The following is a 25,510-nucleotide window of genomic DNA, read 5'->3' as shown; positions in this document are numbered from 1 at the left end:
TAGTGCTCAGTATCAAGTATTGTTCTACTCTGCTGAATTGGTTTGTGTGTGTGTGCGTGTGTGTGTGTGTGTCTGCATGTCTGTATGTATATATGTGCGCATACGTGTGTGTTTGTGTGGTGACGTGGGTGCACTCTTGACAAAACAGCTTAAAATTAGCCACAGTTCGAGAGAGGAAAGTTTTAATGAGAGCAAGCTTTTCGTTGGAGAGCCTTTGTAGCCCTGAGGTGTACGATGCCACAGGAGCAGGACCCGAAGCAGCGGCCTCTCTGTCTCTACTTATTAGGCTTCAGCCTTAGTCACATGATCTGGAGCGTGAGTCACATGACATGAATCTCGAGGCCAGGCGTTGTTTGTCTGTGTGGCCTGATCTGCCTTGTCTTGGTTAGCCTCCCCGCCTGCTCACAAACATAAATAAAACTCACTATAACAACCAAGAGGAAAGTACAGGCTGCATTAGGGGGGCGGCAGGGTGGGAGGGAGGGAGGGATGGAGGGAGGGAAAGAAAGAGAGAGAGAGAGAGAGAGAGAGAGAGAGAGAGAGAGAGAGAAAGAGAGAGGGGGGAGGGAGGGAGGGAGGGAAGGGGGAGATCTGTCTAGAGAGTGATAAAAGTGAAAGGCCCTACTTCTACTCTGACTAGGACAGCATACATTACATTACAGAGTTAATAAGTTTACATACACATACACTTAGGTTGGAGTCATTAAAACTCGTTTTTCAACCACTCCACAAATTTCTTGTTTACCAACTACAGTTTTGGCAAGTCGGTTAGGACATCTACTTTGTGCATGACACAAGTCATTTTTCCAACAATTGTTTACAGACGATTATTTCACTTGTAATTCACTATATCACAATTTCAGTGGGTCAGAAGTTTACATACACTAAATTGACTGTGCCTTTAAACAGCTTGGAAAATTCCCCAAAATGATGTCATGGCTCTAGAAGCTTCTGATAGGGTAACTGACATCACTTGAGTCAGTTGGAGGTGTGGATGTATTTCAAGGCCTACCTTCAAACGCAGTGCTTGACATCATGGGAAAATCAAAATAAATCAGCCAAGACTTCAGAAAGAAATTTGTAGACCTCCACAAGTGTGCACATTTTTTTTAACCTTTATTTGACTAGGCAAGTCAGTTAAGAACAAATTCTTATTTTCAATGACAGCCTAGGAACATTGGGTTAACTGCCTGTTCAGGGTCAGAATGACAGATTTGTATCTTGTCAGCAGGGGGATTCGAACTTGCAACCTTTAAGTTACTAGTCCAATGCTCTAACCACTAGGCTACCCTTCCACTTGAAGATACCACGTTCATCTGTACAAACAATAGTACCCAAGTATAAACACCATGGGACCACGCAGCCATCATACCGCTCAGGAAGAAGATGCGTTCTGTCTCCTAGAGATGAATGTACTTTGGTGCGAAAAGTGCAAATCAATCCCAGAATAACAGCAAAGGGCCTTGTGAAGATACTGGAGGAAACAGGTACAAAAGTATCTATATCCACAGTAAAATTATATTTGTATTTCACCTTTATTTAACAAGGAAGGCTAGATGAGTTCTCATTTACAACTACGACCTGGCCAAGATAAAGCGAAGCAGTTCGACACATACAACAACACAGAGTTACACATTGAATAAACAAACATACAGTCAATAATACAGTAGAAAAAGTCTATATACAGTGTGAATGAGTCCTATATCGACATAACCTGAAAGGCCGCTCAGCAAGGAAGAAGCCACTGCTCCAAAACCACCATAAAAAAGCCAGATTACGGTTTGCAACTGCACATGGGGACAAAGATCGTACTTTTTGGAGAAATGTCCTCTGGTCTGATGAAACAAAAATATAACTGTTTGGCCGTAATGACCATCGTTATGTTTGGAGGAAAAAGGGGGGAGGCTTGCAAGCCGAAGAACACCAACCGAACCGTGAAGAACGGGGGTGGCAGCATCATGTCGTGGGGGTGCTTTGCTGCAGGAGGGGCTTGATGGCGTGAGAATGGAAAATGATGTGGATATATTGAAGCAACATCTCAAGACATCAGTCAGGAAGTTAAAGCTTGGTCGCAAATGAGTCTTCCAAATGGACAATGACACCAAGCATACTTCCAAAGTTTTGGCAAAATGGCTTAAGGACAATAAAGTCAAGGTATTGGAGTGGCCATCACAAAGCCCTGGCCTCAATTCCATAGAAAATTTCTGGGCAGAACTGAAAAAGCTTGTGCGAGCAAGGAGGCCTACAGACCTGACTCAGTTACACCAGCTCTGTCAGGAGGAATGGGCCAAAATTCACCCAACTTATTGTGGAATGCTTGTGGAAGGCTACCTGACATGTTTCACCCAAGTTCAACAGTTTCAAGGCAATGCTACCAAATACCAATTGAGTGTATGTTAACTTCTGATCCACTGGGAATGTCTTGAAAGAAATAACATCTGAAATAAATAATTCTCTCTACTATTATTCTGACATTTCACATTCTTAAAATAATGTGGTGATCCTAACTGACTTAAGGCAGGTAATCTTTACTAAGGGTTAAATGTCAGGAATTGTGAAAAACTGAGTTTATATGTATTTTGCTAAGGTGTATGTAAACTTCCGACTTCAACTGTATGTAGTAGGCAATACACAAGGCACCATATTACAAACAATATTTAGTCATCATGCACCATCTTGAGCACCTTGCTTTTTCCCAGCACAAAGCACCCTTATCTAGTCAGTTTCACTCAAATCTCTTTTCACCCAATACCTACCCTCTGTCTCTCTGGAAAGGTCATCCTAATGCCTTCTTTCCTCTCTGTTGGTCTCTATTTTCAGGGACAAGTGATCCGTATGTGAAGTTTAAGGTTGCGGGGAAGGAGGTGTTCAGGAGCAGGACCATCAATAAGAACCTGAACCCGGTGTGGGACGAGAGGGTCAGCCTACTTGTGGACAGCCTCCGAGAACCTCTTTATGTCAAGGTACGACTGTCTGAGAGACTCTACTACGTGTCACAGTTTCTGGGTTATTTGATTGTTGTTTCCCTAGGTTACCGCTGGATGGCTCCCTTACCCTGTTTTCGAGGTTCCAGGTTACCCTGATTATTACTTATTGGATTCACCTGTGTTTAATTACCTTCTCTGTTCACCCGGTTGCCTTGTTTCCGTTTAAACTCTCAGTAAAAGTTTTGGATTTACCCTTACCTCTGCTTGCCATGAGGCGTGGCTGCAGACATTGTCGGGTGATTTTAGAACTCTTGTGCCCGCTCTGCAGACAGGACAGACGGGAGCAACTCCTATTGCACCTGTAGCTGTTCCTAATGCTCCACTCCCTACCAGCTCAGCATCTTCCTCCCTTTGGGAGCCTCATCTCCCGGCACCAGAGGGCTATGAGGTGCATGCTGGGAGGTGTCGTGGGTTCCTGCTCCAGTGCTCGCTGGCCTTTGAGCTGCAGTCATCAAGGTTTCCCACCGAGCGTTCCAGAGTGACATACATCAGCTCTTTACTCTCAGGACGGGCTCTGGAATGGGCCGTGGCCATTTGGGAGCAGCAATCAGACATTTGTTTTAATTGGAAAAGCTTCAACCAGGAGAAGAAAATGGTTTTTGATCAGTGGCAGGAACATTGCTCAAAGACTCATTGTTCTTTGGCAGGGCAGCCGGAGTGTAGCTGATTACACCATTGACTTTCAGACGCTCGCCGCTGAGAGCGGTTGGAATACTCAGTGAGGTTCTCAAGGATGAACTGGCTTTCCGGGACAACCCTGACACTCTGGATGAGCTTATCGTTCTGGCCATCCGGATTGACAACCGGCTTCAGGAACATTGTCGTGAGAGAACTTAGGGGTTCCGAGTTGTTTCCAGTGTTTACCACTGACGGAGTCAATTCTACCTTTGTTCCACTGCCTTATGCTGCGTCTACATTTCCTGTACCTTGTCAGAGTTCTCAATTCGGCTCTGGTTCTCCTTCATATCCTTCCGGGAAACTGATGCAATTGGGACGCCCCAGACTTTCCACTCTGGAGATAAAACGCAGGATTAACGTGCAACATTGTCTTTAATATGGGCAGTCTGGACATTTCCGTGCCTCCTGTCCCGAGCTGATGGGAAACAGGATGACTTGACAGTCGACGGGAGAATACTGGCGAGTCAGATACAGTCTCCAGCTGCTGACACAGCACCTTGCTTCCGGCCAACCTGCGGTGGGACAATGGGCAGTTGGACATTCCTGCTTTCATAGACTCTGGGGCTACCGGCTGTTTTCTAGATCGCACATTAGCTCTCCAACAGGGGCTGCCTCTCACTAAGAAGAACATTCCGTTGTCGGTCACTGCGCTGGATGGTCAACCCCTAGGGTCTGGGAAGGTGAAGCAACTTGAAGGTGAAGTTTATCCAGATTCATTTGGTGGACTCTCCTGAGCTTCCCTTGGTTCTTGGACATCCGAGGGTTCCTATCCATGATCCTCAAATTGACTGGCCCTCGGGAAAAGTTCTGTGATGGAATCCTTCATGCCAGTCCACCTGCAAGCAACTCTCTCCACATCTTTCCGGCCCTGCTCGCCTGGAGGTTTCCGATTCTCCTGTTACCCCGGGCTTCAGATGACAAGCCTGATCTTACCCGCGTACCTATGGATTACTGGGACGTGGGTGTTCAGCAAACGAAAGGCCAGCGAACTGCTTCCTCACAGTCCTACGATTGTGCCATCAACCTCCTGCCCGGCACCACTCCTCTGAGAGGAGGGCTGTATTCTCTCTCAGGTCCGGTCTGGTTTTATTAATCCGTCCACTTCACCTGCAGGAGCACGTTTTTACTTTGTTGGAAAGAGGGATGTGGGATTACGTCCCTGTATTGATTACCGGGTTTAAATAACATTACCATCAAGAACCGTTAACCTCTTCCTCTTATGTCGTCAGCCTTTGAGAGACTCCAGGGAGCTACGTTTTTTTTCAAAATTGGATTTACGGAACACGTACAATCTGGTGCGCATTAGACAGGAAAACGAGTGAAATACAGCGTTCAACACCCCTAATGGACATTATGAGTACTGTGGCATGCCGTTTGAACTTACAAATGCTCCAGCCATTTTCCAGGCCCTGGTTAATGATGTGCTGCGTGACTCCATCACCAGTTCGTGTTGTGTACCTGGATGACATCCTCATCTTCTCCAGGTCCATGGTTGAACACATCCAACGTGTTCCCAAGGATCTTCTAAGACTCCTCTCTCACCACTTGTTCGTAAAGGCAGAAAAGACTGAAAAAGTCTGTTTCACGTTCCTCAGATCTCCTTCCTGGGATACATCGTGTCTCAGGGCTGTGTACGGGTGGACTCCCAAAAGGTAGTGGTCGACTGGCCTCGGCCCAGGACAGTCAAGCAAGTTTTTTTTTCTTTTTCTCTCTTTCTACTGGATATATAACTTTAGTTCTCTAGCTACGCCATTGACAGGGCTCACCAAGGGCTCAGCTATGCCTCTAGGCTAATGACTTTTCCAAAAGCTAATTGGAGTCAGGTGTCAGCTAACGTGGAGTCCAATCAATGAGACGAGATTGGAGATGTTGGTTAGAGCTGCTCTGCCCTATAAAAAACACTCACAAAATTTGAGTTTGATATTCACAAGAAGCATTGCCTGATGTGAACCATGGCTCGAACGAAAGAGATCTCAGAAGACCTAAGATTAAGAATTGTTGACTTGCTTGCATAACGCTGGAAAGGGTTACAAAATAATCTCTAAAAGCCTTGATGTTCATCAGTCCATGGTAAGACAAATTGTCTATAAATAGCCAACACTGTTGCTACTGTCCCTAAGAGTGGCCATCCTGCAAAGATGACTGCAAGATCACAGTGAGGAATGCTCTGTGAGGTTAAGAAGAATCCCAGAGTGTCAGCTAAAGACTTACATAAATCTCTGGAACATGCTAACATAGACGAGTCTATGATACGTAAAACACTAAACAAGCATGGTGTTCATGGGAGGACACCACGGAAGATGCCACTGCTGTCCAAAGAAAAACATTGCTACATGTCTGAAGTTCGCAAAAGAGCACCTGGATGTTCCACAGCGCTTCTGGCAAAATATTCTGTGGACAGATTAAACTAAAGTTGAGTTGTTTGGAAGGAACACACAACACTATGTGTGGAGAAATAAAGGCACAGCACACCAACATCAAAACCTCATCCCAACTGTAAAGTAGGGTGGAGGGAGCAACATGGTTTGGGGCTGCTTTGCTGCTTCAGGGCCTGGACAGCTTGCTATCATCAACAGAAAAATGAATTCCCAAGTTTATCAAGACATTTTGCAGGAGAATGTAAGGCTGTCTGTCCGTCAGTTGAAGCTCATCGGAAGTTGGGTGATGCAACAGGACAACGACCCTAAACACAGAAGTAAATCAACAACAGAATGGCTTCAACAGAAGAAAATACGCGTTCTGGAGTGGCCCAGACAGAGTCCTGACTTCAACCCAATTTAAAATGTTGTGGCATGACCTTGTGACCTTGAGAACAGTTCACACTAGACACCCAAAGAATATTGCTGAACTGAAACAGTTTTGTAAAGAGGAATGGTCCAAAATTCATCCTGACTGTTGTGAAGGTCTGACCCGGAACTACAGAAAACGTTTGGTTGAGTTTATTGCTGCCAAAGGAGAGTCAACCAGTTATTAAATCCAAGGGTTCACATACTTTTCCCACCCTGCACTGTGAATGTTTACACAGTGTGTTCAATAAAGATATGAAAACATGTAATTGTTTGTGTATTATTAATTTAAGCATACTGTGTTTGTCTATTGTTGTGATTTAGATGAAGGTTAGATTTCATGACCAATTTATGCAGAAATGCTATTAATTCCAAAGGGTTCACATACTTTTGCTTGCCACTGTTTGTGGATCTGGACTTTATTACCCTGTCGTATACTGGAGCGAAAAGAATTCCAGCTTGGACTCTACCGGTTTGTTTAGAATATGTGATATGGCCCTTGATCAAGGTAGCAGGCTGAATGGGGCCATATCCTGGCCCTGCTGGACAAGCCTGACACTTCAAAAGGGACTTCAAAAGGGACTTCTGGCCAGTGGGGTCAACTGGGGTTCCTGGTCTGAAGTGAGTTGATAGGCCCCTGTCCAGTAAAAGGGGTTTGTGCTGATGTGACGTGAGGGTCAACTCCTAAAGCCTATTAGCTGTACAATTAGCCACTATACATTAACTCACATAAACTCAGCACCAGGATTAAAAACTACAATTTAATACGTGCAGAGGGATCTGTTAGCAGAAAAAGTATTTGTTAACAACGGTAAACATGGGTTTTTTCAAATGTCCTGAAATTCTACACATTCTGCCATTAATTATGCCATGTTAATATGAAATCTGAGTGAGAGTGACTTTCAAAATCAATGGGTTCCCCCTGGAGGTCAGGGCCCCTGTGCACGTGCCCTGTGTGGCTGGTCGGTAATTCAGTCATAACTACTACAAGTTTAGATAGATGGCTAGACTAACTAGACTAATTTACCAATCTAAAACTTTTTGCTGACATGGGCAAATTGAGTGAGTCAGTGACTGACATGATGTAAGTCTCTCTGGATAAGAGTTGTTCTGCTAAGTGACTAACATGACTAATATGCCTACTTTGTGTAACTGTTGCCTCAAACTGAAATATGTCATTGTGACCTTTGGGAATGTTTAATGTGGTTGTTATTAAACAGGATTCATTTCAGTGAACCTGGTGCCAGGTAATGTGAGGATGCATTGCAGTTTCAACATGAATGCATACAGTACAGTACACCTAAGCACAGTATAGTACAGTACTAGGGTTGCAACAATCTGGTAACTTTCCCCAAAATCCCTGGAAGATTTCCGGATTAATGTGGGAATTAGCAGGAAATCCGAAGTCATTCAGACAGGATTTCTGGAAGACCTCGGAATTTCGGGAAAGTTTCCAGATTTTGCAACGCAAGATTCCAGTATGTGATCTCTATGGTAACAGTGTGTTATGTCCTGCAGGTGTTTGACTATGACTTCGGCCTTCAGGATGACTTCATGGGTTCTGCCTACCTCTACCTGGAGTCTCTGGAAAACCAGAGGTCTGGACAGACAGGGGAAACTCCTTGTCTTTATATACTACATATACAAAAGTATGTGGACACCCCTTTAAATTAGTGGATTTGGCTATTTCAGCCATACCCATGGCTGACAGCTGTATAAAATTGAGCACCATGCAGTCTCCATAAGAGAACAATGGCAGTAGAATGGCCTTATTGAAGAGCTAAGTGACTTTCAGCGTGCCACAAGTCAGTTCATCATATTTCTGGCCAGCTAGAGCTGCCCTGGTCAACTGTAAGTGATGTTATTGTGAAGCGTAAAACATCTAGGAGCAACAATGGCTCAGCCGCAAAGTGGTAGGCCACACAAGCTCACAGAACTGGACCGCCGATTGCTGAAGTGCAATACTCACTACCGAGTTCAAACTGCCTCTGGAAGCACAAGAGCTGTTCGTTAGGAGCTTCATGAAATTGGTTTCTATGGCTGAGCAGCCGCCCACAAGCCTAAGATCACCATGCGCAATGCCAAGCGTTGGCTGGAGTGGTGTAAAACTCGCCGCCATTGGACTCTGGAGCAGTGGAAACTCGTTCTCTGGATTGGTGAATAATGCTTCACCATCTGGCAGTCTGACAGAAGAATCAAGGTTTAGCGGATGCCAGGAGAACGCTACCTGCCCCAATGCATAGTGCCAACTGTAAAATTTAGTGGAGGAGGAATAGTGGTCTGGGGCTGTTTTTCATGGTTTAGGCCCCTTACTTCCAGTGAAGGGAAATCTTAATACTACATCATACAATGACATTCTAGCCAATTCTGTGCTTCCAACTTTGTGGCAACAGTTTGGGGAAGAACCTTTCCTATTTCAGCATGATAATGCCCCCGTGTACAAAGCGAGGTCCATACAGAAATGGTTTGTTGAGATTGGTGTGGAAGAACTTGACTGTCCTGTGCAGACCCCTGAACTCAACCCCATCGAACACCTTTGGGATGAATTGGAACGCTGACTGCGAGCCAGGCCTAATCGCCCAATATCAGCGCCCAACCTCACTAATGCTCTTGTGGGTGAATGGAAGCAAGTCCCCGCAGCAATGTTCCAACATTCTAGTGGAAAGCCTTCCCAGAAGTGTGGAGGCTGTTATAGCAGCAAAGGAGGGACCAACTCCATATTAATGCCCATGATTTTGGATTGAGATGTTTGATGAGCAGGTGTCCACATACTCTTGGTCATGTAGTGTACCTCTCATTTATCTATCTACTGTATCTATCTATCTATCTATCTATCTATCTATCTATCTATCTATCTATCTATCTTTTTTCTTCTCTCCTTCTCCCATCCTTCTTGTTTGTCTTCCTGCCCTACCCCTCATCCCTCCATCTCTTCCTCCTCTTTCTCTGTCCATTTTATTATTTTACTTTCTTTCCTTCCCCCCTCCACCTTCTTCCCCCTCTCTCTGTCTCCTTTTCCTACTTCTCTTCTTCCCCTGCAACATAATGGACTGTATCACAAATAATCATATTTTTACTCTCTCTCTCTTTTTTATCGTTCTCCAACACATTATCTCTTTCTCTGTTTCTCTCGCTTTTGCTATCATTATTTTTTTTTTCAATGTTACTATTGTTGTCTTTATTGGTTGATCTTTCTCTCTCTCTGTATCCCACAAATCTATCCCTGTGCCCTATTTGTGTCCCCATTTTACTTGACACTTGTTTCAATGGAACTTACCCAATGCACCACTGCCCTCTAGTGTACTTCATTGGAAATGCATATTACATGTATGTACATGACTAATCATTGACAGACAACGTAAACATAAATGGTACCATAGATCTGTCATGATACAACAGGATGTGTGAGACAACCAGCAACATTAGTTCCGGTGCTTTGGACTGATCACGATTTTGTAGGAGTTAGCATCTTTCGAATGTCGGAAGGGGAGGGGACATTTGGAACATAGACTTGCCCGTAACATGCAAAGAGAGAAGGTGGAGAACTTCCTTCTCTTAACACATATGGATCTATGACTAAAATCGAGCATCTGACCAATTACACAAGACTTTAGTTTTGAGTTAACTGACATGAGTACATGACACACACAAGTTTGCAAGTGTGTGTGCTTATGTGTGTTCGTGTCTCTACATGTGTGTGTGTGTGTTTGTGCATGTGTATGTGTGTGCGGGTCACCGTGTCCTCCCTCTGCCACCTCAGGACCCTGGACGTGACCCTTGACCTCGAGGATCCCCAGTACCCCGAACATAACCTGGGAACTCTAGAGCTGGCAGTCACACTGTCACCCAAAGAGGGAGACTTCAGGGAAGCAGTAAGTCCACGCTGTCGGTCTCTCTCTCTTTCTCTCTCTTCAGTAGCTTAGACCATCCTAAGGGAACAGGGACGACTTCTGATTGGATGTAGTGTAACTGTATTAAATTGTGCAATTTAATTTTAACAGTACAGTTTTAATCCAGACAGGATGTTGTTTGTGTGAAGATATGGCATCATTATTCTGTCACTTTTGATGTCTTATGAGTAAAAAAAAAAAAAAAATGGATCACCTTTGTCAATGTTAATGAACATTATGAAATGGCTCTGACATTTAACTGTCATTTCGTTTGGCTCAGAGCAAATGTCTTCCCAGCCAATGACAGGACTCCATAATACATTGCCGATCCAATGCTAGGTAGTCTTTTTGCGATGCTGTCAGCCAAAATCTGACCTGGATACAATCCATCATTCAGCTATTGGAAATAGAGACGGGAGAGGAAGCAGTTTCTTTCTGGTTCATGTGCAGTCAATGAATTAAGCAGACCAGACCCAGCTCCTATTGCATTGGTGCCTATGGGAGAGCCATCCCTTAAGCAGACCAGAACTGTGACAATTTGGTAAATGGTAAACGGCCTGAGTAAGACATCTTCATTTATTTACCATCGCTGGTGGAAAATCAATTGCAATATAGCAAAGACGGTGGGTAAATGAAGATCTCCTACTCAGAATGTTTACCACTGAAAAAAAATGATCACAGTTCCGGTCCACTTAAGGGGTGGCTCTCCCATAGGCATCAATGCATTAGCAGCTGGATAGGCCTACTGGAAAAAAGATTTGAGCACACTGGCATAACAAAAAGGAACATGCTTTTAGAATGAAAAACAAAAACGTCCATGTTCAAAGAGCATTGTGTAACGTTGCTCCTAATGATGTGCTTCCTTTCCTCTGTGGACGTGCTCAATGTTTTTATTTCAGATTTATTTCTGTTCAATTATTTGTTTGGTTAATTGGACCCCTGGATGTATCATAAAGTACAAGAGGAGAGTCTTGGGGGAAATATTTTATTCTGTTTGATCTGATGTCTTATTTGGTTCTATAGTTCACAGAATCCACATTCGACAGAACAAATAAACTGTATTTAGGTTAAGCACCTTTTTGAATCCCTTAAACTGTAAAAAGGAGGTGCAAGGTCACAGAACACATGATGTTCTCTATCGCCACGTAATGGGCAAGATGAAAACCTCTTCAAATCAAGGCCATGACAAACTGGAATCCAGCAACTCGGACGATTCACTTCCAAACGTTCACATTTCAGAAATGACTCTACTACATAGTAATCAGAAACAGGAAAATAACCCTAATGCGCAAATATACAAATACAGATTCCATCGCCATCACAGGATAATCCTGGTGTGTCTGCCGGTACCAAATCACACCCCTAACCATCCATTTGGCCCTAACCCTTCAATGTTTGCCGATCTGTAAGGTGGAAGCTCCACTACACTGTTTCTACTTACCAGACCCTTAAGATGAAATAAAGTTATAAGGTCAAATAAAAATACAATTAAAAAAAAGATCTGGAAATATTGAAGGGTTTATGACCTGTGTGTGTGTGTGTGTGTGTGTGTGTGTGTGTGTGTGTGTGTGTGTGTGTGTGTGTGTGTGTGTGTGTGTGTGTGTGTGTACAGCACAGTAGGCCTATTTATGGGTCGTTGTGGGTGGCAGAGCTTTTTACTGCTTATGCTTTGCTGCCTGTGACCCTCCACACCCTGCTTCCTCGTGGGCTGACCTCAGCCCTCTGACCCCATGCAGCTCTGAGCTCTCCAGCATCCTATAACGGCTTTGTCTCATTTACAGACCATGCTTTTGAAAAGAAGCTGCAAACGATCCAGTAAGGTAATACATGGCATGTAACCTCCAATACCAACTACCTACCTACTTTACCCACCCAAATCCCTCCGCTACCCCCACAAACCCCTCCGCTGTCCTGGGTTCAGGTGGTGACCCAGCCCCTCTTCCTCCATCTCCTCTGTGTCCCTGTCACCGTTATCAGTTCTCACTCCACCATCTTGTATTTTCCACAAGCTGCAATATACAGACAGGTGGAACTGAGAGCAGTAATATGCTGCTGTTAGTCCAGATGGGGTCCGTGACAGTTTTCTGGCTCTTTATAGTGACCAGAAACCTAGACAATATATAGACAACTTATTTAGCCAATTACCTTCAGCCGGCCGGTGTGCGACCATGGCAAAGTTGGTTTGACTTAGATAGCCTATCTTTGTGGGGCTAGTTAGGGATCGTTAATAAATTACACAATGTAAATGGGAATATATTTTCATGTTGTATTAAATGCTTTCAATATTTGTATATTAATTTCTACAGTTTATAGTTGGTTTGAGCTTCTTAAGAGGTTAAGTCATTGAAATTTGTAGCTATTGAAATGTTTAAATAATGTCCCATGTACCCTACATAATTTACTGATGGTCCTTAACTAGCCCCATAGGGATATCCAAAGTTAAATCAAATTTACCATGGTCAGTTGGCGATCGTCGCATGCAGCCGCACACCGAATTGATGATTAGTTGGGTGCTGCCTGCTGTGGGCATGCGGGCAGGGATGAAATAAACCCAACCCAAGGAAAGCTGTTAGAACCTAGTTCCTTATATCTCGCAAATCTCAGTTGTGTACAATTGTGACTTTACTATCAAAATGTTCCTATTTAAACTTTGTAGTCAAGTTTGACACTAGAAAACATGTTTTTATTTCATATCAATGACACAAAGGCTATTTTCAACAAAAGATGTCGTTTTTTTGGTTCAGTTGAATGTATAGACTGTGATTTCATACTGAAAAATGGAACAAAGATGATTATCAATCATGGTTATCAGTTATGCTTACTGGTTACGGTTATCCTTTAGGACTGTTCAGTTATGGTTGTTCAGTTAACATCTCAGAAACATCTGTCCCTCAATGGTCTTAGTTCGGGGATTGTGGATAGTCCTGGGCAAATTTTAGAGAGCGAGAGCCTTTGAGAATGGGGGGTGTGTGTGTGTTGGAGGTTTACTAGCTGTCAAGCCAGATCTCCCATGTCTGTCTGAGACCCCTTTATCTCATGAGGACATCAACCCTGTGCATATCCTTTTGATTTCCCATCATGCCTGGCAGGTTGACCCTTGATCTATCATTTATCTCCATGTTGCTCATTTTTGCTCTCTTTTATCCCTTCACAACAGAAGGCATGCTGATCCAGGGTCTGCTTTTCCCTCTCATTGGCCCATGCATGTGGCACATGTCCATATCTGTAGCCTATGGATATTCATGTTCCAAACTGTATCCTGTTTGTCCTTAATGCCTCTCCGTGCCATAGCAACCCTTAGGTGGTCCACAGCAGTAGGCTTATATCTCTGTCTCATTTTAAACCAAACCCATGGACTCTCGAGGACAAACAACAACTTCTGACATTTTCTCAGTGTTTCTGAGAGCAGCACTCTTGATCTGGAGGCATGTACAGTACTTGAGTACAGTTGAGTAAAAGCTTGAGTTTGTAAAGATATAGAGATACAGAAAAGTTTGTTTTGGGCGTGTCTCTGGTTGGAGTAGTGTGGACGTTCTGCTGTAGAGCTTCCCCCAAACCATCCCTTTGAAGCTCCGAACTGGGCCGCCTGTGACTCGGGAATTATCTCCAACGCTAACAAACTAGTGCACTTCCCCACCAAGCGCCACTCCTCCTGGGTGTCTGCCTGGCTCCCTCCCTTTCTCCATGGTTATTTATATACCCTCTTCTCTTTAATCAAGCCATTAATGCTGGACTCAATACATGCAAACAATGCAAGAACCACTGTGGGATAATTATAACACTAAAATAGTTGAAATCCACTTCCTTTCTAGTCCAGTAAAGCCGAATCACCCCTCTTATTATCGCACTGTGTTCTTTGCCCCAGGAGTTAAATCACACATGGCTTTTGTATTAGCCTGTGTACTGAGTATATGATGTACAATTATAATTCATATGCTTTGTTTAACTGATTGAACCAACTTTTTTTTGGTACTTATATTTGTGTGGTTTTCTTATCAGCCCTTTTGGGCTTCCAACCTCACCTGCACACACTTTGTATTTCACTTATTTTCTTTGGTGTGAAGAAATAAAAACGAAACACCTTAAAACCTATATCAGCTCCTACATTTGTTGTTTTCATTAGGGAATTTCAACCCAACACATCTCCTCGTCGTGTCTTTCCCTGCTCTACTTTGGCATGTTGATGAGGATGATTCCTAATCCAAATCGACCATGGGTTTTTACATATTTAAAAATAAACAAATGATTTCACCTTTATTTAGCCAGGAAGGCCAGTTGAGAACAAGTTCTCATTCACAACTGCGACCTGGCCAAGATAGAGCAAAGCAATGCGACACAAACAACACAGAGTTACACATGGAATAAACAAACCTACAGTCAATAACACAATATGATGGATATGTAGCAATGATGGTATGAGGGATATGAGATAATGAGGCATATGTAGCAATGATGGTATGAGGGATATGAGATAATGAGGCATATGTAGCAACAAAACGTTTTTCTTTAGGAGGAGTTAGCTAGCACAGTGTAGCGTCCTTCACCATTAGCATAACAGCATAGTGTAGACTATCTGGACTCACTGTACAGTAGTGGGGGGAGTTTTGGAGGATGGGCTCATTGTAATGGCTGGAATGGAATAGTATTAAACACATCAAACATATGGAAACCACATGTTTGACTCCGTTCCATCAACTCCATTCCAGCCATTACAATGAGCCTGTATTCCTATAGCTCCTCCCACCAGCCTCCTCTAGTGCAGGCTACTGTATAGGTGGTAGTATCACACAGAGCCCAGCTCTCATTGTTTCATGTCTGGAGAATGGAAATGAAGAGGCTTCATCTCCACATCAAAGCGCCGGTGCTTGTGCGCCAGGGTTTGTTCAAAGTTTAATGAAATTCACTCCAAAACTAACTATATGTTAATGAGGCTCCTCCAAACAAGGCATGGAGACAGTGAGAAATCTCGTAGAGATGTGTTTGTTTGACAAATATGTACCGACTGCTTTGTTTTTTGTTCCCCCTTCCCCCCCGCACAAGCGAGCAATAGCATTGTGACTCCTGTCGAGGTTAAATTAGCCTGTAAGCCATTAGTAAACGGTTAAAAATGGGTTTTAATCTGAGAGGGGAGGAGCAGCAATCTGAATTAATGCTGTCAGTGGTACAGCTCAATGGGGTTTACTACAGTGAGGTAATGCTGTCAGTGGTACAGCTCAATGGGGTTTACTACAGTGAGTTAATGATGTCAGTGGTACAGCTCAATGGGGTTTACTACAGTGAGGTAATGCTGTCAGTGGTACAGCTCAATGGGGTTTACTACAGTGAGTTAATGCTGTCAGTGGTACAGCTCAACGGAGTTTACTACAGTGAGGTAATGCTGTCAGTGGTACAGCTCAATGTGGTTTACTACAGTGAGGTAATGCTGTCAGTGGTACAGCTCAATGGAGTTTACTATAGTGAGTTAATGCTGTCAGTGGTACAGCTCAATGGAGTTTACTACAGTGAGGTAATGCTGTCAGTGGTACAGCTCAATGGGGTTTACTACAGTGAGTTAATGCTGTCAGTGGTACAGCTCAATGGAGTTTACTACAGTGAGTTAATGCTGTCAGTGGTACAGCTCAATGGAGTTTACTACAGTGAGGTAATGCTGTCAGTGGTACAGCTCAATGGGGTTTACTACAGTGAGGTAATGCTGTCAGTGGTACAGCTCAATGGAGTTTACTACAGTGAGGTAATGCTGTCAGTGGTACAGCTCAATGGAGTTTACTACAGTGAGTTAATGCTGTCAGTGGTACAGCTCAATGGAGTTTACTACAGTGAGTTAATGCTGTCAGTGGTACAGCTCAATGGAGTTTACTACAGTGAGTTAATGCTGTCAGTGGTACAGCTCAATGGGGTTTACTACAGTGAGGTAATGCTGTCAGTGGTACAGCTCAATGGAGTTTACTACAGTGAGGTAATGCTGTCAGTGGTACAGCTCAATGGAGTTTACTACAGTGAGTTAATGCTGTCAGTGGTACAGCTCAATGGAGTTTACTATAGTGCCTTCAGGAAGTATTCACACCGCTTCACTTTTTCCACATTTTGTTACGTTACAAGGTGGGATAAAAATTTGTTTAATTGTTATTTTTTTGTCAACTACTTACACAAAATACTCTGTAATGTCAAAATGGAAGAAAAATTTGAACATTTGTAAAAAATATATATATATATTTATTACATAAGTATTCAACCTCTTGAATAAATACGTGTTAGAATCACCTTTGGCAGTGATTACAGCTGTGAGTCTTTCTGGGTAAGTCTCTAAGATATTTGCACAACTTGATTGCAAGCTCTGTCAAGTTGGTTGTTGATCATTGCTAGACAGCCATTTTTAAGTCTTGCCATTGATTTTAAAGCAAATTTAAGTCAAAACTGTAACTAGGCCACCAGATTTTTGCCTGTGCTTAGCTCTATTCCATTTCTGTTTTTCCTAAAAACTCCCTAGTCCTTACCCATAACATGATGGAACCATCACCATGCTTGTAAATATGTTTACTTTAGTGCCTTATTGCAAACAGAATGCATTTATTTTTTGGGCATTTATTATTCTGTACAAACTTCCTTCTTTTCACTCTGTTGTTTAGTTTTGTAGAGTAACTACAATGTTGTTGATCCATCCTCAGTTTACTTGTATCACTGCCATTCTACTCTGTATCTGTTTTAAAGTCACCATTGTCCTCATGGTGAAATCCCTGAGCAGTTTCCTTCCTCTCCGGCAACTGAGTTAGGAAGGACACCTGTATCTTTGTAGTGACTGGGTTTATTGATACACACATCCAAAGTGTAATTAATAATTTCACCATGCTTCACCAATCGGTGCCCTTCTTTGCGGGGCATTGGAAAACCTCCCTGGTCTTTGTTTATCAATCTGTGTTTGAAATTCACTGCTCGACACAGAGATGAGCTAGTCATTCAAAAATCATGTCCATGCAACTTATGTGACTTTTGTTAAGCAAATGTTTTCTTTTGAACTTATTTAGGCTTTCCATAACAAACGGGTTGAATACTTATTGAATCAAGACATTTCAGCTTTTCATTTTCAATTCATGTATAAACATTTCAAAAAACATAATTCCACGTTGACACAAAATCTACATTTGATCCATTTAAAATTCAAAAAGGAATACAGCAATGTGGAAAAAGTCAAGGGATGTGAACACTTTCTGAAGGCACTGTATATTCTACTGCTGTGACTCACAGACTTATAGACCAGGGCCTCTATTCACAAAGCGTCTCAGAGTAGGAGTGCTGACTTGTGCTGCTAGGGTCCGTTCCCCCCTGTCCATAATGAATCTTAAACTGATCCTAGATCAGCACTCCTACTTTGAGACACTACATAGAACCTCATAGGCCCAGGTGAAAAGCCAGAGATTGTTAGTATGTGAGTGACTGTGTAGCCTTAACCTGGGACATAAGCCTGTAGAATTGACAGTACAAGGTCCATCGGTGGGATCTGCACTGAGTATACAAAATGTTAAGGACATCTGCATTTTCCCTGACATCCAGGTGAAAGCTATGATCCCTTATTCATGTCACTTGTTAAATCCACTTCAATCAGTTTAGATGAAGGGGAGGAGACAGGTTAAAGAAGGATTTTTAAGCCTTGAGACAATTCAAACGTAGATTCTGTGGGATTTAGAGGGTGATTTGAAGAACTGCAATGCTGGCTGCTGGGTTTGACACGCTCAACAGTTTCCCATGTGTATCAAGAATGGTTCACCACCCAAAGGACATCCAGCCAACTTGACACAACTGTGGGAAGCATTGGAGTCAACATGGGCCAGCTTCCCTGTGGAACACTTTGACACCTTGTAGAGTCCATGCCCTGACATATTGAGGCTGTTCTTATGGCATAAGGGGGGTGCAACTCAATATTAGGAAGCTATTCCTAATATTTGGTGTACTCTGTATATATCGCTATGGTACAGGGCTGATCCACAGCATGTTGGACAAACTTTGAACCAGGAGTTGACTCTACTCACATATTCTGTGTTTGACTGTGTGTTTGTTCCTTTGCCTGCATCTCTTTGTATGGTCTCCATGTCTGTCCTGTGTTTATATTGCTGTGTGTCTGCAGGTAGAGTACTATGATTGATTGTCACGATTCAGAAGTTGGAATCATATTGAGCATTTCTCTGTTTCTGTTCATATGCTTGTGTGTGTGTGTGTGTGTGTGTGTGTGTGTGTGTGTGTGTGTGTGTGTGTGTGTGTGTGTGTGTGTGTGTGTGTGTGTTTTATTAGCAGCAGCATTCGAGTATGCGGTTGTCAGATGTCCACAGGAAAGCTCAGCTGTGGAGAGGTATAGTGAGCATCAGTCTGATCGAGGCTCATGACCTCCAGCCTATGGACGCCAACGGCTTCAGTGACCCCTACGTCAAGTTCAGACTGGGCCATCAGAAATACAAGAGCAAGGTACCTCCACCAGCCTTATCACATTGTACTAACCAACCCACTTCCTAGACAATTCTTAGCTATCAATCAATCAAAGGCAGCAGACTTTAGCATTAGATGATAGATCAAATCAAGCTTTATTAATACAGCACATTTCAGTCATGCAACGCAATGTGCTTTACAAGATAAAACTATCAAATGCAAAGCTAAAATATTTACTACACAACAAACATAAGATAAAAAACTAAAGATTGACACAAACGAAACAACTAAAAAGCACCCTAAGGAAAAGCAAAGCTAAGAAGATGCGTTGTCAGTTGTCAACATTAGTGGTATTTGTTTTAGATACACACAAATACAAAGAAATAGGACATGTTACGCATTTCACTGTACTTGTGGCAAATACAACTTGAACTTGAACAATGATAAGGGGAAACACTGACACACGCACGCACACACACACACACACAGACAGATGCGATCATATGTGTGCTTCTTCCACAGACGATACCCAAGACTCTGAACCCCCAGTGGAGAGAGCAGTTTGACTTCCATCTTTATGAGGAGCAGGGGGGCTTCATCGACATCACCGTCTGGGACAAAGACGCAGGCAAGAAGGACGACTTCATGGGCAGGTGGGCTTTTCACACACACACACACACACACACACACACACATATACACGCTTATACACACACACACACACACACGCTTATACACACACACACACTCACACACCGCACCAATAGTTTCCTTCTTGTCTCTGTTAGTATGCTCTACGGATCTGCACTGTGTGTGCTTAGTTGACGTGAGATTCCCTCACGAGATTCCCTCTTGGGCTGAAGATGACACTGATTTTGAGGTCGCAGTCATCACAGGACCGTTAGCCTGACTTTCATCTGCTACTTGTGTGTTTGTGTTCATTAGTGTGCGTGTGTGTGTTTGTCTGACAAGTCCCCACTAAGTCTGAAAGACAGGAGGCTAATAGCTCAGAGAGGAGATTGGAGGAGCTGGTAGTGTCCTCTTCCTGGGGAGCTAGTGTCTATTGTAATTGGCTGTTCCCCTCCTTAAATACTCATCTGTTCCATGCCCGCTGAGGTCCTACAGACAGGGTCATTAAAACACACACACACACACACACACACACACACACACACACACACACACACAACCAGCGAGCCTACCTGCTACCTATTGCACAACTTACTTGACATGACACTGGACTGACAGAGAGATGGAGAGAGATGGCAAGGCTGTGCTCACTAAGCCTGTACTTTGTCACGGTTTTTATAAGGTCTCAGTAACCATGGTCAAATAGTTAGCCACAGTGTAGTCGATTTAGGCCCAGATAGCACTGCATTTTGCTTTGCAATGTAGTTTTGTTTTGACTGTGTTGTAATTTGGTTTATTCTGATTGATTGTATGTTCTGGTCCTCAGGCTTCAGTGTGTTAGTAGAACAGGTTTGTGAACTCAGGACCAGCTGGATGAGGGGCCACTTTTCTTTGCTCAGCTCTTGGCATTGCAGGGCTTGGTAATGGTATTAGTGGGGGTCACTGTATTGAGATGTTTCCAAATCATAATTGCTCTTTTATTATTAGTGGATATTGGCCTAATTCTGCCCTGCATGCATAGTTTTCCTCTGGACATGTTGGAGAATCTTACAGAACTCTGCATGCTGGGATTCAATAGGGTGTTTGTCAAATTTGGTGAAATCTTGTTTTGCAAGTGGACCTCACACCTCTCTGCCATAAAGTGCAATTGCTTCAATTAGTTTTAGCCAAATTTTAATAGGTACATTTGTTTTTTAATGGCGTGGAATGCCCTGCGTGCTTTCTCTCTCAGTTCATTCACTGCATCATTAAGGTGTCCAGTTGAGCATATTTTTAAACCTAAATAATTGTAGTGTGTGCAGTACTCTATATATGTTGTACCAATTGAGAACTTTGGTCTAATTTCCTGAGATCTGGATTTTCTCTGGAAAATCATTATTTTAGTATTTTTGGGGTTTACTGCCAAGTCCCAGGTCTGGCAGTACTGCTCTTGCAGGTCCAGGCTCTGCCGTGGGCCATGTGCTGTGGGTGACAGCAGTCATAGGTCAATTGTGAAGAGTAGGCATTTAACCTCTGAATTGTGGAGACTAACACCAGGGGCTGAGGATTTTTCTAGAATAGTGGCCAACTCGTTGATGTAAATATTGAAGAGTGCAGGGCTCAGATTGCAACCCTGGCGAAGGCCCTGCCCCTGGTTTTCTTGCCAATTTTGATGCTGCACATATTGCCAGTATACATTGATTTAGTTATATCATATGTTTTACCCCCTACACCACTTTCAATTACTTTGTAGAACAGTCCTGAATGCCAAATAGAATCAAATGCTTTTTGGAAGTCGATAAAGCAAGCGTATATGTTGGTATTATTTTGGTGGACATGTTTATGTATCAGGGTGTGTAGGGTGTAAATATGATCAGTTGTGCAATGTTTTGGTATGAATCTAATTTTGCTTTTACTCAAGACATTGTGCTTATTAAGGAAGTTTTGAACTCTTACATTTATAATACTACAGAAAACCTTCCCCAGGTTACTGTTCACACAGATGCCTCTGTAATTGTTAGGGTCAAATTTGTCTCTGTTCTTAAATATTGAGGTTATGAATCCTTGATTCCAGATGTCAGGAAAATAACCAGAATAGAAAGAGGAGTGGGAGGCCCCAGTGCACAACTGAGCAAGAGGACAAGTACATTAGAGTGTCTAGTTTGAGAAACAGACACCTCACAAGTCTTCAACTGGCAGCTTCATTAAATAGTACCTGCAAAACACCAGTCTCAACATCAACAGTGAAGAGGCAGCTCCCGGATGCTGGCCTTCTAGGCAGAGTTGCAAAGAAAAAGCCATATCTCAGACTGGCCAAAAGTCAGGCTGAGAAGTAGTGGTGTGCGGGGGTGTATCAGGGGGGGCCAGAGAGCTTCTCTCTGTAGTAGGTGTCCCCATGTGAGCTTCCTTGTTGACTGGGGGTGTGAGTAAAGGGCAGTCGGGTGGGGGGGGTGGGGGGGGGGGTAAAGGTGGGTCAGTGGGGGTTTTAGGGGTGGTGAGGGGCTGCAGCTTCTCTCTAGGAGTCTCTACAGTCTGCTCTCTGTGCTGCAGCACCCTCTTGATGACAGACAACTCCTTTGCCATCTCCTCCTTTACCTGCACCAGCTCTCTCCTCATGGTGGCCTTTACCTCCTCCAGCGCTGTGGTAAGGCTCTCTCCTCATGGTGGCCTTTACCTCCTCCAGCACTGTGGTAAGGCTCTCTCCTCATGGTGGCCTTTACCTCCTCAAGCGCTGTGGTAAGGCTCTCTCCTCATGGTGGCCTTTACCTCCTCCAGAGCTGTGGTAAGGATCTCTCCTCATGATGGCCTTTACCTCCTCCAGCGCTGTGGTAAGGCTCTCTCCTCATGGTGGCCTTTACCTCCTCCAGAGCTGTGGTAAGGCTCTCTTCTCATGGTGGCCTTTACCGCCTCCAGCGCTGTGGTAAGGCTCTCTCCTCATGGTGGCCTTTACCTCCTCCAGCGCTGTGGTAAGGCTCTCTCCTCATGGTGGCCTTTACCGCCTCCAGCGCTGTGGTAAGGCTCTCTCCTCATGGTGGCCTTTACCTCCTCCAGCGCTGTGGTAAGGCTCTCTCCTCATGGTGGCCTTTACCGCCTCCAGCACTGTGGTAAGGCTCTCTCCTCATGGTGGCCTTTACCGCCTCCAGCACTGTGGTAAGGCTCTCTCCTCATGGTGGCCTTTACCTCCTCCAGCGCTGTGGTAAGGCTCTCTCCTCATGGTGGCCTTTACCTCCTCAAGCGCTGTGGTAAGGCTCTCTCCTCATGGTGGCCTTTACCTCCTCAAGCGCTGTGGTAAGGATCTCTCCTCATGGTGGCCTTTACCTCCTCAAGCGCTGTGGTAAGGATCTCTCCTCATGGTGGCCTTTACCTCCTCAAGCGCTGTGGTAAGGATCTCTCCTCATGGTGGCCTTTACCTCCTCCAGCACTGTGGTAAGGCTCTCTCCTCATGGTGGCCTTTACCTCCTCCAGCGCTGTGGTAAGGCTCTCTCCTCATGGTGGCCTTTACCTCTTCCGGCACTGTGCTAAGGCTCTCTTCTCATGGTGGCCTTTACCGCCTCCAGCACTGTGGTAAGGCTCTCTCCTCATGGTGGCCTTTACCTCCTCAAGCGCTGTGGTAAGGCTCTCTCCTCATGGTGGCCTTTACCTCCTCAAGCGCTGTGGTAAGGCTCTCTCCTCATGGTGGCCTTTACCTCCTCAAGCGCTGTGGTAAGGATCTCTCCTCATGGTGGCCTTTACCTCCTCAAGCGCTGTGGTAAGGATCTCTCCTCATGGTGGCCTTTACCTCCTCAAGCGCTGTGGTAAGGATCTCTCCTCATGGTGGCCTTTACCTCCTCCAGCACTGTGGTAAGGCTCTCTCCTCATGGTGGCCTTTACCTCCTCCAGCGCTGTGGTAAGGCTCTCTCCTCATGGTGGCCTTTACCTCTTCCGGCACTGTGCTAAGGCTCTCTTCTCATGGTGGCCTTTACCGCCTCCAGCACTGTGGTAAGGCTCTCTCCTCATGGTGGCCTTTACCTCCTCAAGCGCTGTGGTAAGGCTCTCTCCTCATGGTGGCCTTTACCTCCTCAAGCGCTGTGGTAAGGCTCTCTCCTCATGGTGGCCTTTACCTCCTCAAGCGCTGTGGTAAGGATCTCTCCTCATGGTGGCCTTTACCTCCTCAAGCGCTGTGGTAAGGATCTCTCCTCATGGTGGCCTTTACCTCCTCAAGCGCTGTGGTAAGGATCTCTCCTCATGGTGGCCTTTACCTCCTCCAGCACTGTGGTAAGGCTCTCTCCTCATGGTGGCCTTTACCTCCTCCAGCACTGTGGTAAGGCTCTCTCCTCATGGTGGCCTTTACCTCCTCCAGCGCTGTGGTAAGGCTCTCTCCTCATGGTGGCCTTTACCTCTTCCGGCACTGTGGTAAGGCTCTCTCCTCATGGTGGCCTTTACCTCCTCCAGCGCTGTGGTAAGGCTCTCTCCTCATGGTGGCCTTTACCTCTTCCGGCACTGTGGTAAGGCTCTCTCCTCATGATGGCCTTTACCTCCTCCAGCGCTGTGGTAAAGGCTCTCTTCTCATGATGGCCTTTAAATTCCTCAAGCGCTGTGGTAAGGCTCTCTCTCAGCTCCTGGACAGAGTTCTTCAGCTGGCTCCTGCACTGGTTGATCTGTTCCTGTAGAAGCTCTGTGTCTGGGCTGGTGGTGGTGTAGCTGGGGGGCTGCTCCTTCATTAGCCCAATTCTGCTCAACATGCGTTATTTGGAGTTTTTCTTTGCACTTGCAATACAGTCTTGCAAAACTCTGCATGCAGTATTTCGATTGGATGTTTGTCCCATTTGGTAAATTCATTATTAGAGATTGGACACCATACTTCACTGCCATATAGAGCAATTGGTTCTATAACTGATTGAAAAATTTGGAATTTTGATTTTGATGTTCCTTTTAATGGCAATGCTCTTCTTGCTTTGTCTCTCAGCTCATTCACAGCCATGTGAAAGCTACCTGTGTTGCTGATATTTAGTCCTAGATATGTGTAGTTTTTTGTGTGTTCTAATAGAACTGTATCCAAATACAATTTATATTTGTCATCCTTATTTCCAGATATTTTTTGGAATATCATTATATTTGTTTTTTTAGGTTAACGGTCAGAGTCCAGGTCTGACAAAACCTGTAAAGATGATCTAGGTGCTGCTGTAACCCCTCTTTAGTGGGAGACAGCAGTACCAGGTCATCTGCGTACAGCAGACACTTGATTTCAGTGTTGTGTAGGGTGATACCAGGTGCTGCCGATTCTTCTAATGTTTTGGCCAATTCATTAATGTAGATGTTAAATAGTGCTGGACTTATTGGGCAGCCCTGTTTCACTCCCCGTCCCTGAGAGAATAAGTCTGTTTGCTTGTTGCCAATTTTAACTGCACATTTGTTTTTAGTGTACATTGATTTAATAAAATCATATGTTTTCCCTCCAATACCACTTTCTATTAGTTTATAAAAAAGACCTTCGTGCCAAATTGAATCAAATGCTTTCTTGAAATCTACAAAACACGAGTAGATTTTGCCTTTGTTTTGCTTTACTTGTTTATCAATTAGAGCTTAGAGGGTGTAAATGTGGTCTGTTGTACGATCATTTTTTAGAAATCCAATCTGGCTTCTGCTCAGGACATTGTGTTTGTCAATGAAATGATGTAGTCTGCTATTTATAATACTGCAGAGAGTTTTCCCCAAGTTGCTGTTAACGCAAATTCCTCTGTAATTATTTGGGTCAAATTTGTCAAAATGTTTATAGATTGGTGTGATCAATCCCTGGTTCCAAATATCGGGGAAAATACCTGCAGTGAGGATAATGTTGAAGAGTTTGAGTGTAGCCAATATGAATTTGTGGTCTGTATATTTGATCATTTCCTCTCTGATCTCCCAAACCCGGATCCGGTATCGTGACTACAGCCTCAAGCTCATTACCATAACGCAACGTTAACTATTCATGAAAATCGCAAATGAAATGAAATAAATATGCCATCTCGCAAGCTTAGCCTTTTGTAAACAAAACTGTCATCTCAGATTTTCAAAATATGCTTCTCAACCATAGGAAAACAATAATTTGTGTAACAGTAGCTAGCAAACAAAGGATTTAGCGTTAGCATTAGCGTTAGCATCCAGCACGCAACATTTCAACAAA

The 25,510-nt window shown here is 44.0% G+C and overlaps 1 protein-coding gene across 8 annotated transcripts in view; it reads left to right on the top strand.

Moving 5' to 3' along the window:
- Positions 1-25,510, top strand: part of LOC110525302 (multiple C2 and transmembrane domain-containing protein 1) — a 246,940-nt gene that overhangs the window by 134,982 nt on the left and 86,448 nt on the right. For 6 of the 8 annotated variants that reach the window (XM_036979436.2, XM_036979435.2, XM_090237031.1 and 3 more), the window contains 5 exons: positions 2,821-2,963; positions 7,970-8,049; positions 10,212-10,323; positions 18,625-18,795; positions 19,279-19,409. In XM_036979436.2, the coding sequence (XP_036835331.2) occupies positions 2,821-2,963; positions 7,970-8,049; positions 10,212-10,323; positions 18,625-18,795; positions 19,279-19,409 (637 nt within the window). The remainder of the gene's footprint in view (positions 1-2,820; positions 2,964-7,969; positions 8,050-10,211; positions 10,324-18,624; positions 18,796-19,278; positions 19,410-25,510) is intronic. The other 2 variants (XM_090237030.1, XM_090237034.1) reach the window with 1 other exon arrangement.

Source organism: Oncorhynchus mykiss, chromosome 6 (assembly GCF_057628025.1).
Source record: "Oncorhynchus mykiss isolate SJ-2025 chromosome 6, ASM5762802v1, whole genome shotgun sequence".
Classification (NCBI taxonomy): Eukaryota; Metazoa; Chordata; class Actinopteri; order Salmoniformes; family Salmonidae; genus Oncorhynchus; species Oncorhynchus mykiss.
Note: the sequence above shows the minus strand (reverse complement) of the source record. Positions and strands in the feature narration are given on the sequence as shown.